The sequence below is a fragment of the Clytia hemisphaerica genome, unplaced genomic scaffold, assembly GCF_902728285.1.
Source record: "Clytia hemisphaerica strain Z4C2 unplaced genomic scaffold, Clytia hemisphaerica genome assembly, whole genome shotgun sequence".
Classification (NCBI taxonomy): Eukaryota; Metazoa; Cnidaria; class Hydrozoa; order Leptothecata; family Clytiidae; genus Clytia; species Clytia hemisphaerica.
The window spans coordinates 162,467-174,675 of NW_027103614.1; the positions used below are offsets into that span (position 1 = coordinate 162,467).

Consider the following 12,209-nt stretch of genomic DNA (forward strand, 5'->3'; position numbering starts at 1 on the left):
AAATTTTTTTACAGTATTTGGTTATTAAAACGAAGGTTTTGGGTCCCAAAAACGTAGGTGTGGCTTAAATCAGATTATTTAGCCCAGTGGTAATAGGGGGAGAAACTATGAATATATTTGTGTTTTCCCTTAAATTTGCGACCCGATGGATGTAAAATTTCTGATTTTTATGAAATATTTCAAGATTTACGATGATGTAAAGTCCACACTGAAATTTAGAAATTTTCAAAATGACAATTTTCTCTTAACTCCATCTTAGTGAAGTTTCTGAAAACCAATTTCTTTTGAAAATAGTTCAATTCATGTATGGAATATGCTGTGAAAATTTTAGAATAACAGCTTAACTGAAACTGAAAATATTAAGCTTTCATATTAAGTTTTCTCCTATATTTTGCAAAAAATTGACATAGTTTGCCGTTTTTGCTGACTCAGCAAAAAAGTTTTATATATAATGTTAATTTTTTGTTATAAACTATTAAGTCAAGCTAATAGGAACGCAATTTCAAATTTAGAATTTTCGAAATAAATTTAGAATATCCAGATCGGATTCAAATGAAATGACCAAATATGATGCTTTTGTGGGAAGGACGTACAACAACAGAACATTTTACAAGGAAAAATCCTATTCAAATATAAACAACAAAGAATTAAAAAATTACATGGAATAACTTTAATAATAACAAATTTGACCGAACCAGAGGTCTTACTATAATACAACAACAGTATATAATTAATTCAATATAATAAGACATTATACAAGATGCATAAAATGCATAAAATAACATGAAACATAACATGAAAATAATATGAATGTTCAAAATAAAGGGCATCAAGGAATATTCAAAGTTTCTTTACCCAGTGGCAACTGCCCAGTGGGATAAAAAAACAGCTTAGGCAACTACACAAGATCTTAAATAAAGGGTGTGCTTATTATTTCTATCCAACCTCTAATTCCATGTCTCTTGGAATCAAAGGATAAGAAAATAGAAATATTAAAGGCTGGATTACACTAAGTCAAATTTCGAACGAACATAGTGTACTATGTTCGCCTACAAAATACGGGGTTGAGAAACAAAATATAAATCGAAACTGATTCAATAACTAAACTAGAATAACCCGGGGGGGGGGGGGGGGGCAGCTGGGCAAAAGGACCGACGGGTATGTGCGGGTCCTAAGGGTACCTTTTCCAATATGTTTAAAATGCACTGTAAGGGTCGGAAAAACTAGAGATGCACTGTAAGGGTAGAAATTTCAGAAAATTCTTGAAAAATCCAGATATTTTGACCAAAAATGCTAGAATTTTGACCATTTTTTGAACGAAAGGGATCGAAAATTTGGGGGAAAATGCACTCTAAGGGTATGATTTTCACTGATTTTTGCTGCACTGTAAGGGTGCAATTTTAAAAGCCAATTTTTGGCCCGCACATACCGTCAGTCCGCAAACCCAGTGCCCCCCCCGGGTAGAATAACCAATAATTTAATCCATGAACGATATAGATTTCACAAATAACTTTGCAAAACTTTAAGTTCTTCTTCCATTAAATGAAACATGAATAAATTATGATTGATCAAGTTGGAAACACCAAAAGTATGCGACATCAAATTGAATGTTTTCATTTCATCATCTTGAGCACGTCGTTCGAGGCCTTTGATGAAATCCAAAAACATCCACCTAGAAAAATGAAAGTAAAAAACGGTAATGATATTTATCTTAATTATCTTTATTATGATTTCAGATCTCAAAGTTCATTCGACTCTCTCTAACTCGACCTCCAAGAGAGCCTCCTTAGAATAAAATTGCAGCAAACAACAAGATACCTTGCCAAAAATGGATAAGCAGTCGGTAGAAAAACTGACAAACTTTTTAGACATCTTTTTTATGAGGATTTCAGAGTTTTAACAGTACAGATTGACTATCTCTCTAGTTTGACGTCAAAGGGACTAAATTTGTCTTCGAATTAGATAAGACTTGAAATTAGACTTTAATTTCGTATTTCAGCGTATTTCACACAATGGGACCAGTGATTTGGTTAAAATCAAAGAAAGATTCGAATTAATTAAGGTTTGAGTAAAAAGAAACAAAATTTCCATTTGATTCTAAGCAGGTCTGATAAGATAATAAGACTCACCTAGCGTTTTTCGTTTGTTCGATTCGTTCACGTAAAAGCATTTGTCGTTGTCTTGGTGATAGAGGATTTTCTAACGATTCTTCAGCCAATAAGATCTCTTGCACGGATTTCTTGGCGAACCAATGTCTGGGGAAATATTTCATATTGATATCATTGATACCATGTGCCAAAACTTGGCATTCTGATTCGCACATGCGCGATAGAACGGTATGCGCTGATCGTTTATTATGTTGATTGGTACGGATCCCGTTATGGTCGAGTAAATTCCGTGCCGTGTTTTTGGCTAAACGTACGTAAGAAATCATATCGACTTTGGTGAGGCATTCTGGTTCATTAACGCGTCGCTGTAGCTCACTCTGTGAAATATCGAACCTAAAAATAAAAGCATGACAAATTATGTAATGAAGATGTAATAAAAAATAAAGGGAAAAGAAGCTTCCTCGACTTCGAAAGGCTGAAGGGACTTACAATGTTCTCACCAATTTAAAAAATCCAGGGATTAGTTTTAAAATACAAAATATGTTGCATAACATTATGTAATGATATACAGAATGTGACTCAACATCCCATCCCATCATAAAAGAGTTGTAGAACCGAGTTTGTCAGGGGCAAATGCAGCAACCTCTAGACATTCGATGAAATTGAAACTGATAACTTCCGACCCAGTCCATTTTGATACACCTTTAGAAAAGCAGTTAAAGATATTTTTATGCTATGCTTTCAAAGCGGAGAGTAGTTCTCAAAATTTGTGCACGCGCGGCGCGGCGCGGGATTTCTTTATTCAAAAATGCTGTGTTAGCAAATGGGATGACGACCTTAAATGATACCCTTTAATAGGATGACACAGTTAAGTATTTAAAAGATTCCATTCATAAGAAATTATCCAAGAAATTGATCAACGTTTTATTTGTTGAAAATATCGAAGTATAAACATGGAGAAAATAGCGTGCGGAGAATTTCAAAGCCATTTACACTCGTTAGTCAGGAAAATTTAGAGAGCGCAAAAAAATCTTGCTTTTTTAAAATTAAATTAGCCTTGACGTCAATGTATAACTGCTACACTCTAGTCTAGACATTAAGATTCTCATAGCATCATGTGTGTGAACTTTCAACAAGTTTTGTAAGACTGTGGCGGACACTTTTATATAAAGTAAGAAAAACACTTGAAATAAATCCAGCCAGTCACTAGCGGTCAAATCGATGCGTGACTTAAATGATTGACAAAGTTCAATAGACAGCCTTAAGAAACCCTCAGAAAACAAGCTACTTACACAAAAATTCTAGACAAGATATTGTAAGAGGCATTTTTGTTATGTTTCTGTCCCAAAGATCATGTCTTGATTGTTGTTGCGGTCGTGGTATTAAAAGAGGAACATGACTTTTCAGTATCGAAATGAGATTTTGTGGTTAGTCTAGCCGCAACGAAAATGGCGAGACAAAACTGGACAAAGGATGTCGCACTTGACGAATTCTTGAGAAAAACTGGTAAAAAATATAGACTAGACTAACTTTTCCAGACTAGCCAGGTCTGATAAAAAATTCGGCGATGTATATTCAGTGACACAGATACTTACTGAATTCTAGACTATAAAAGTTTTTCGGTTGCGTCCTTGTTTTGTATCGAGCCTATGCGCGCTATACTTTTCATAGTTAACATTTAATGAAAAAAAAAAGAACAATTCTTACTTTGGTTCACGAGCTCCAGGAAGACTGAGTAATCCTTGAACTTGACATGCGATTTTACGAGTATTCAAAAGTTGTCCTTTTTCATTTCTGTTATGTTTTTGCGGGTTATCTTTGCCATTGTCGCCGTCTTCGTTTATCAGTTTCATTTTCTTGGCAGGAGGGAAACAATCTTCGTCCTCGAATCTTCGTTTTAAATTCGTGGCGGTTGTTGTGGGTGAGAAGGCGGGATGCGATGGCGCGATATCTGTTGTTGAAGGCGTGTAATGGTGCTTGTATGATGAAGGATAAAGATGAGTTGAAGGGCGTCGGTAATAGTCACGTGGTTGGTGGGCGTTAGTGTAGGGACGAGGGCAGCATTTACACGAAGTGTGCTGTGATGTATGCGTGTAGCGAGGATGGGCGTCCACCGTGTATGATTGTGATCTCGTGTAACGCGGCATGAAAGTTGATGTTGGTTCACTGGATGTAGGACTTCTTAAAGATGGCAAATGATTGGTTGATGTATGAAGAGGTGATTCAGGCGTAAGAGGCGGTGTCGGTGGATCGTAGATTTGCTGTCGTAGAATATCGTGATTCAGTGAATGGAATAACGTTCTCATTTCTTCGTCTCTGCTTTTATGATGGTTGTTTTCAGTAGGATTTGCTGTCAAGAATGACATGATTGGTTGAGATGCCTTCAAAGGTACCTTAGGTTGTTACGATGTAGCCACTCCTTAACAGCCTAAAGAGAAATCAAAAGTGCTTACTTCACCTATTGCTCAGACCCTCTTTTATGAAAAAAAAACACCAACCGCAAATTTAATTCTTGTCATCACAAAAGAAAACAATAAAAATATATTATCCCATTGTCTCCTTAATGACTCTTATTTCAACAAACCGGGTCATGTGACACAAACAAACAAAATCATAATTAGCCAATGCATTGTCGAAACCATTAAAAAACAATAGTGCGCAATTTTCGTATTATTGATAATTTAAAAAAAGGAAATTTATCAAGCAGGGGGGCAACTAAGCTTAGAATATTTATGTTAATTTATAGAAAATAAAAACCCCCGTTTTTGATGACAAAAGCGGCATTCCAAATCAGAGAGAACTAGGATCCGTTTTAAAACATTCGCAAGATATCTTGCACGCGATCACTCGGTCCAAACCCTTTATCTTTTGTTTACGGTAAAGAGACAAAGGGAAAGTCACAACATGTAATAAAGGGATAAACTTGGAGCCGTTTTTGGAGAAATTATCGAGCAATTAGTAAAGATAATGAATCCTTTAGGATAAACTATCCAATTAACGAGATGTGCCGCAAATAAAACGATTCTGTACTATACAACACGAATATAAGTTCTATCAAATTTCTATCAACAAAATTTACTGAGGTATATAGTCGATATTTATTACGCGGTGAGCCCAGTAAATTTAGGACTTTTACACAGTCTTTTGATACTTTTCATGGGGCTGCAAGCTGCCGACTTGGCTATCTTTGAACGAACGAATAGAAATACCACACCCACTGACTGACAACATGGACAAATTATGTCACCACCTCGCTCGACTTTAGAAAATTAGTCGGCGCAATTAGAAAATTAACCTTTAAAATGCTTTTTGAAAAATCTAATAGAATCTTAATTTTATTTAAAAACATAAATTCAAAATATTTCAAAATATCTAAGAAGGTGATAAAAAGGTTTGCTAACATTTTATCAACCCAGAAGTTCACACATTTAACTACATTGATAACACGTAGCACCTCTCTAGCCTAAGCAATGTTTTCCTAAGACCTCAGTATGGTGAAAATTTCGTAAAAATGACAGTATGTGAAAGCAGATACGACAGGACAATGTTTTACCATAAGGAAAGATTAGGAGATACATAAGAAGTCCACCATAGTAACTTTAATTCTCAAGGTACAAAAGCTTTTGTTGCACTACGTTAGAAGGAAAAGTCGAGAGTCGAAACTCTTTTTTAGCTCAGAATTAGCTAGAATTTTAGCTCACTTTAGATGATCCAGATATCTACAGAGATTTCAAATTTCATAATTGATGGAGATAGACAATACGTTATACGTTACACTCTGGGATAAATGGATAAATGAATTTCGGTCTCTTTAATTTTTGGCGAAATTTTCAGGTTTTATTGGTCTCATGCTTATTTCATCTGAGGTGGCTTGAAGGTCATAAACAAAAATTAAACTAAGACTTATGTTTTTGATACCAATAGGCAATACACGTTTTTTTAAAGAACAAACTATAAAAGAACATAAGGCTAAAATGCTAAGAACAAGGTAAGAACATATAAAGACTTTGCGGACTCGAAAACACCCGATTTTTAAGGAAAATGGGTAAAAATGGTCACAAAATGGGGAAAATAAGAACATTTTAAGAACATTTTTAGGCCTAAAACTAAAAAAGTTAAGAACATCTGAAGGCTTCGAAACATTTTGGATGTTCTTAGAGAAAAACGTGTAGTTACCTAACCTGACTGGTAACAACTTCTTTCCCGTTACATGTAATTATTCGAATTTTTGGTGAAAATTGAAATTGTTTGACGAAACAAACTATATAAGAGCATTAGACTTGAATGAACAAAATTTTAAGAAGTTAAGAATATTTTAAGGCTTTATGGCTTTAAAACACCTATTTTCTTAGAAAAGTACACAAAATACGCACAAAATTTAAGAACATTTTTAGGCTTGAAACTCAAATAGATAAGAAGATCTGAAGGTTTCAAAAATTTTGGATGGTCTTATAATAAGATATGTAATTTTCCAGACCAGATCTACTATAGATCACTTAAGCGTTGGCTCTCCCCTTACGGCCACGTTATCCACCGTTTTACGGAAAGAGAGAATAGCACAGTTAAATTAATTAAGTCAAAGGCCATTTCGCCGACGACAGGCCTATAAGTGTATAATTATGACAATACAGGGGGAGGGGTGGCCGAATATTTTTTACATTTTTCCAGGGGGTAAAAAGTTATTCGTGAATTTCCAGGGGGTGAACGACTGGTTTTAGTTCGTGTACCATCACTTTAAGATATGAAAAGAATTTTTTCCAAGGGTTCTTTTGCGAATTTTGCCATTTTCCAGGGGTATCTACAATTTTCCGAGAAATTTTTCTTCACTTGAAAAGGTTTGTCCACCCCCCTGTATGGAAATTTCATGGAACATCTCATTCCTTGGAACGGAAAGAGAAAAAAAAGAACAACCCACCTTTATTTGGTCAGTAAAATGTCTTTACACCAAATAATAATTCGAAGACCAGCAAAGATTCACTAACAAATAATTTAAACTGAATGATCGCACAAATTGAAGTGAACGTAGCAGTAACCAAGGCTGGAATAAAATGTTTTCACATTTGTCTAGAGTATCTTGTCGTGTATAATGTCTAGACCGTTGTAGATAGATACACTTCATAAAAACCTTAAAAGTCTAGGGAATTTTGTTTTTATATCAATCCGCAGTCAGAGAGAACGTAAACAATAAGAGTATCCAAGAGTAGAAAAATGATTTTAGGCCTTTTTTTGTTTTTCATTGTGGTATTTTTAAGGATAAAGAGAAGTGAAAAAGAAAATTATGCACCTAAGCTAAGTTATATAACTCAAGTCTGACGTGCGAAAATAATTTCGGATTTGAGGGAAGGAAAAATGGCGTAAAAAGGAGTTTCATTGTGATTAGTCCCAGAGTTAAGATGGATTTTAAAAATATTTAGGGGTCATATGTATTGTTCTATATTTCTCACTTACATAATGCTTTGCGATATGTAGGTGAAAAAACAATGCAATTATTGTTATGACCAATGAAGAGAAAAATAAACTTTCCCAAGGCTAAAGCAAAATCGCAGATGATTTAACTAAATGCATTTAAGAGGATATGTGATTGACTCCTCAAAACGGTTTTGACAATAAAATCCATTAAAGGTTTGGTTATTCGAAAAGAAAATACACGTTATACAATCAAATAGGAATAAAATCCTATTTCTTATTGCCAAGCTATAATCCCAAGCGGTATAATCCGTTTCTACCCCCTTACTCTTTAAATAGTTTTAGCCTTCCGAAAAATTGTTATGAAATTTAAACAACCGAATTATCTTACGTCGTATTATGTAATAGTCGAAAATGTTCTCTTGAGGCAACTAAATTGGGGGTTAACGATTTTTGTTCAAAAGTGGATATCCACGGGGTTAAATATCTACAAGGGAGCGGATATCCAGGGGGTAAAGTGTCTTTTCAAGTAAAAAATGCGACATATCCAGGGGTAAACATCTTTATAAGAGAGATATCCAGGGGGTTGAGAATATTTTTAAGAGTGGATATTCAGGGGTCTTTACTAATAAAGTAGGATATCCAGGGGGCTCGATACTTCGAAAAATCAATATCCTCAACAGCGGGGGTAAAAAGAATTTCTGGAAAAGCCCAATCATATTTAATGTTATATCCATGATACAATGTTTGTCGAATATTACCCTGATCAATAAGTGGGACCATCACAATCAACATCGTACCCAGATCCAATTGCGCTACTTTTTGACTGATGGACGCAAGCGTTACCTTCCATGAGCGCTGTCAGCTATTTTAACTTTTTTAAAACAAGGGACTTGGTAACTACGTTCCTTGAGTGCGTGAACCCACCAACTTTCCCAGTTACTACACCAATACACCAATTTTCAATCCGTCCCAATTTTTTCTCGAGATTTTAGCCAGGGGGTAATTGGATACTGTGATACGTACATTAATTACTCCATAAATATGAAATGTCTGTTTATAAGATTTTTCAAGAATTGCAATTATTTTTTTTACGGAATTTCGGAAATTTTGGCAAAATTATTCGGTATTTCGGAAATCGCAAACCCCGTACGCCCCCACTAAAAAAGCCATATACTTTGCCTGAAGCATCGATGCTTGAGGCGAGATACTGTATAAGCTAATGAGGTTGAATTGAAGGAGAGTTTACTGGAAGAGATAAATCCATCTAAAATTTATTCGCACTTTAAAACAATACCAAGAACTCTCTCCCAAAAATATAATATTACATAAATTCAGGAGAATGTATTTTCCATAAAATGGTTTAAAAATAATTCTCGAACACACATATATCAAAACAGGAAAGAGAAGATAGGTGGTAACAAGTTTTGGCACATCTCTGGTAATACTTACGTAAGTTTTGAAGAACGTGCACCTGCACCCCTAAAGATTAGAACACATTTTTTCAAAGAATTTTGATGAAAATTCAATCGCTTTTTTCGTGAATGGAAAGGTTGCTCGGTGCACGCTTTTTCTTTTATAAAAATACACTTTATAAGACTATTTATGATAAACTTAGGCAAAAAATTAAGGATATGCTAACAATACCAGCATCATGGAATTTGGCAACTCAAGATTGCCAATTTTAAAGCAAATCCTGTAAGTTGCCAAGTATTCCCAGCAATGCTAAAATGTTTCACAAAAATACCAAATTTTAGCTTGAGGTATGTATGCTAGATTTAGGCTGGGTTTTGATTATAGTTTAAGAGTGCCGTAAGAATATTTCAGGATGATTTTCCCTAAAAATTTAAGAATATCCATGTTGAAATGGAAAAACACCATTTTTATAATGGTTTTGTTCTGATTGGATCGAGAGAAAACAAGTGAACCAAGCTCAAATACCTTTCATTTCAATGTAGGATCTTTTTTTAGCTGAAGTATTGCAAGAAACGAAGAGAACAACAACAGAAGAGCAGCCGTGTCTTGGCAAAAAATAACTGGTTCTTATAGAAAAAGAGTGTACACGTTTTTTAATAAGAAACAATCATATAAGAACATAAGGTTTCGAGGGCAAAAATGTTATAAACAAGTTAAGAACATTTTAAGGCTTTAAATCGATTTACGACGGAACAATTTAATGAATTTGACGAATCAAACAATTTAAAATATATCAGTGAATGCTCGAAAATTCATCTCCCTAACTAGCAGGGCCAAACCGCCTTTATGATCGAACCCTAAATCAGTTGTTCTTATTAAAAAATAGAAAACGAACGACCCGATACAAGGAGAATATAAACAAAGTCTAACATAGCAGGTCGATTCGATCGATTATAATACATATTATTTTTGGATCGGTCAGACTATTGGTGATTAGGGGGTGTAAACTGTTCAGCGGTAACCGAAAATGCAAAAAATAAATACTGAAAAACAAACAAGAGTGACTAAGTGCACGAGCCAGGATTAATGTTAGGACAAAGAGAAATTTTGGCAAGTGAAAATGATAATACACTTTTTCATAAAAACAACAACTATATAGGTACATAAGGCTTCGATAGCCAATTAAGAACAAGTTTAAGAACATTTGAAAGCTTTGCTGAAACTCAAACACTTAATTTCTTAGGAAATACTCTCAAAATGTTGAAATTAAGATCATTTTTAGGTTTAAAACTCAAAAAGTTAAAAATATTATTTGAAGGTTTCAAAATTTTTGGATGTTCTTATAAAAATACGTACAGGGTTCGTGTTGAGCTAGCTGATGAGGAACGACTTAACGGCCCTTTTTGACTCATCTTGCACAAATGTCACGTATTGCTACACTGAGGGACAATTTTTTGAGAAGGTGTGAAAACAAAACAATTGTCACATTATCGTCAACACTTAACACCTTGTCCTTTCAATATCATGTATGTTATATAGCATGAAGGTCAGGTTCTCGAAAATTAAGGTAAAAAAGGCTTTGCAGACTTAAGAACACCGAAAAAAATGGCAAAAATAAGAACATGTTAAGAACATTTTTAGGCTTAAAACTCAAAAAGGTAAGAACATCCCAAGGCTTCATAAATTTTGGATGTTCTTATTAAAAAAACGTGTACTGACTCGAGATTATGATATACTATTTGGTAAGTTTGGTAAATTTGGTAAATTTGGTATGGTATTCAGAAATAAGGCTCTAGAAATAACCAATAGCTTCAAAACTAGTTTCTGTACGAGATTATATTGGTTACTGAGTGGAATCAATAGGCAAATTGCTCTTAATTTCGACAAAATTTAAAGTTTAAAACAAACCTGGGTCTGAAATAGCCGAATTTAAAATTCCTTGATTTTTTGAGACTTGAAACAGTCTTAAAAAATAAATGAAATAAGATTCAAACAAAATTTACCGGTTATTATATCGAAAATTAGTACAGTTGCTAAAAGTTGTACCGGGTGCGCCACAAAAAAGTTTCTCTCTTTGAAACCAATTTTTTCGAAATCTAAAGATTTTAAAAGAACCATTCCCATTTCATTGAAAAGAAGAAAGATAGACTTAAATTTTGATGGGTCACTTATTAAATTCGATTAATTAGATCAAAAGTTATGCTCAATTGAATGAAAAAGTTACTTTCAGAAAGTGCTCGAAGTCGTTAAAAATCGACCTATCAAATTTTTATTTTTAAATTGGCAATCACAATAGCCTTTACATGATAAAGATCATTTTTCAGTAACTAAACACATAAATTTTGAAACTGAAGGGTCGAGAGGGTTTAAAATCTTCAACAAAATCACTTTACTTTACTTTTACCGAAATTTTCCTCATATTATTGGTTCTAGACTGGATAAAGTCTATGTAAGGCTGGATCTACCTCGAAACCCGTATTTGATGTATTTTCATGAATTTTACCAGATTTGTTTGCCTTTTTTGATGAATTTTCTTCATTTCATTGAAATTCAAGCTTCCTTTATACAACAAAAGGTCATTTAGACAGCTAATTATCATTTTTAATGACTGAAACGAAAAAACTGATGTATCATGTAATGATGCTTCTGTTTGATTTGATAGGTCGATTTTTAACGTTTTTCAGCACTTTTCGAAAGTAACTTTTCTATTCAATTGAACATAACTTTTGATTTACTGAATCGAATTTAATAAATGATCCATCAAAATTTAAGTCTATCTTTCTTCTTTCCAATGAAATAGAAATGGTTCTTTTAAAATTTTTAGATTTCGAGAAAATTAGTTTCAAAGAGAGAAACTTTTTTGTGGCGCACCCGGTATCTTTGTCAATTTGTTGAAAAACACACTCAAAAAGGATCTGGCATTTGAGGGTAAACAAAGCAGGTTAAACCCCAACATGACTTGTTTAGCCTACTGAAAGTTTGATCAGATAAGAAATAACATCGGCTCTTAAGTCTGGGAAAAAGATGTTATCATAAACTGGGGTGAAGAAGGCCAAAACTTAAAGAAAGTTTACAACAAATTTCAAGAAAGAAACCGTAATAAAAACCACACCTCTAGATATTTCTTCAAGAAAAAAAGAGGCACCTCACTCAAACGTAAGTACGCATAATGTTGATTATGTAACTGTGAAAGTTTTATCTGGCCTTCTAAAGACCTTAACAATATATAGCTTATACCGTCTGGCTCATAGACCTTATCTTCACTGAGCCTCTGCTTAG

The 12,209-nt window shown here is 34.0% G+C and overlaps 1 protein-coding gene across 1 annotated transcript in view; it reads right to left on the reverse strand.

Annotated features, from left to right (window-relative positions):
* Positions 1–605: 605 nt before the first annotated feature.
* Positions 606–12,209, reverse strand: part of LOC136802215 (transcription factor AP-2-beta-like) — a 53,091-nt gene continuing 41,487 nt past the window's right edge. Inside the window, exons 4-7 of the mRNA XM_067058930.1 lie at positions 3,816–4,536; positions 2,130–2,501; positions 1,462–1,672; positions 606–1,107 (exon numbers count right to left, since the gene is read on the reverse strand). Coding sequence (XP_066915031.1) covers positions 1,501–1,672; positions 2,130–2,501; positions 3,816–4,474 — 1,203 coding nt within the window. The 5' untranslated portion in view covers positions 4,475–4,536 and the 3' untranslated portion in view covers positions 606–1,107; positions 1,462–1,500. The remainder of the gene's footprint in view (positions 1,108–1,461; positions 1,673–2,129; positions 2,502–3,815; positions 4,537–12,209) is intronic.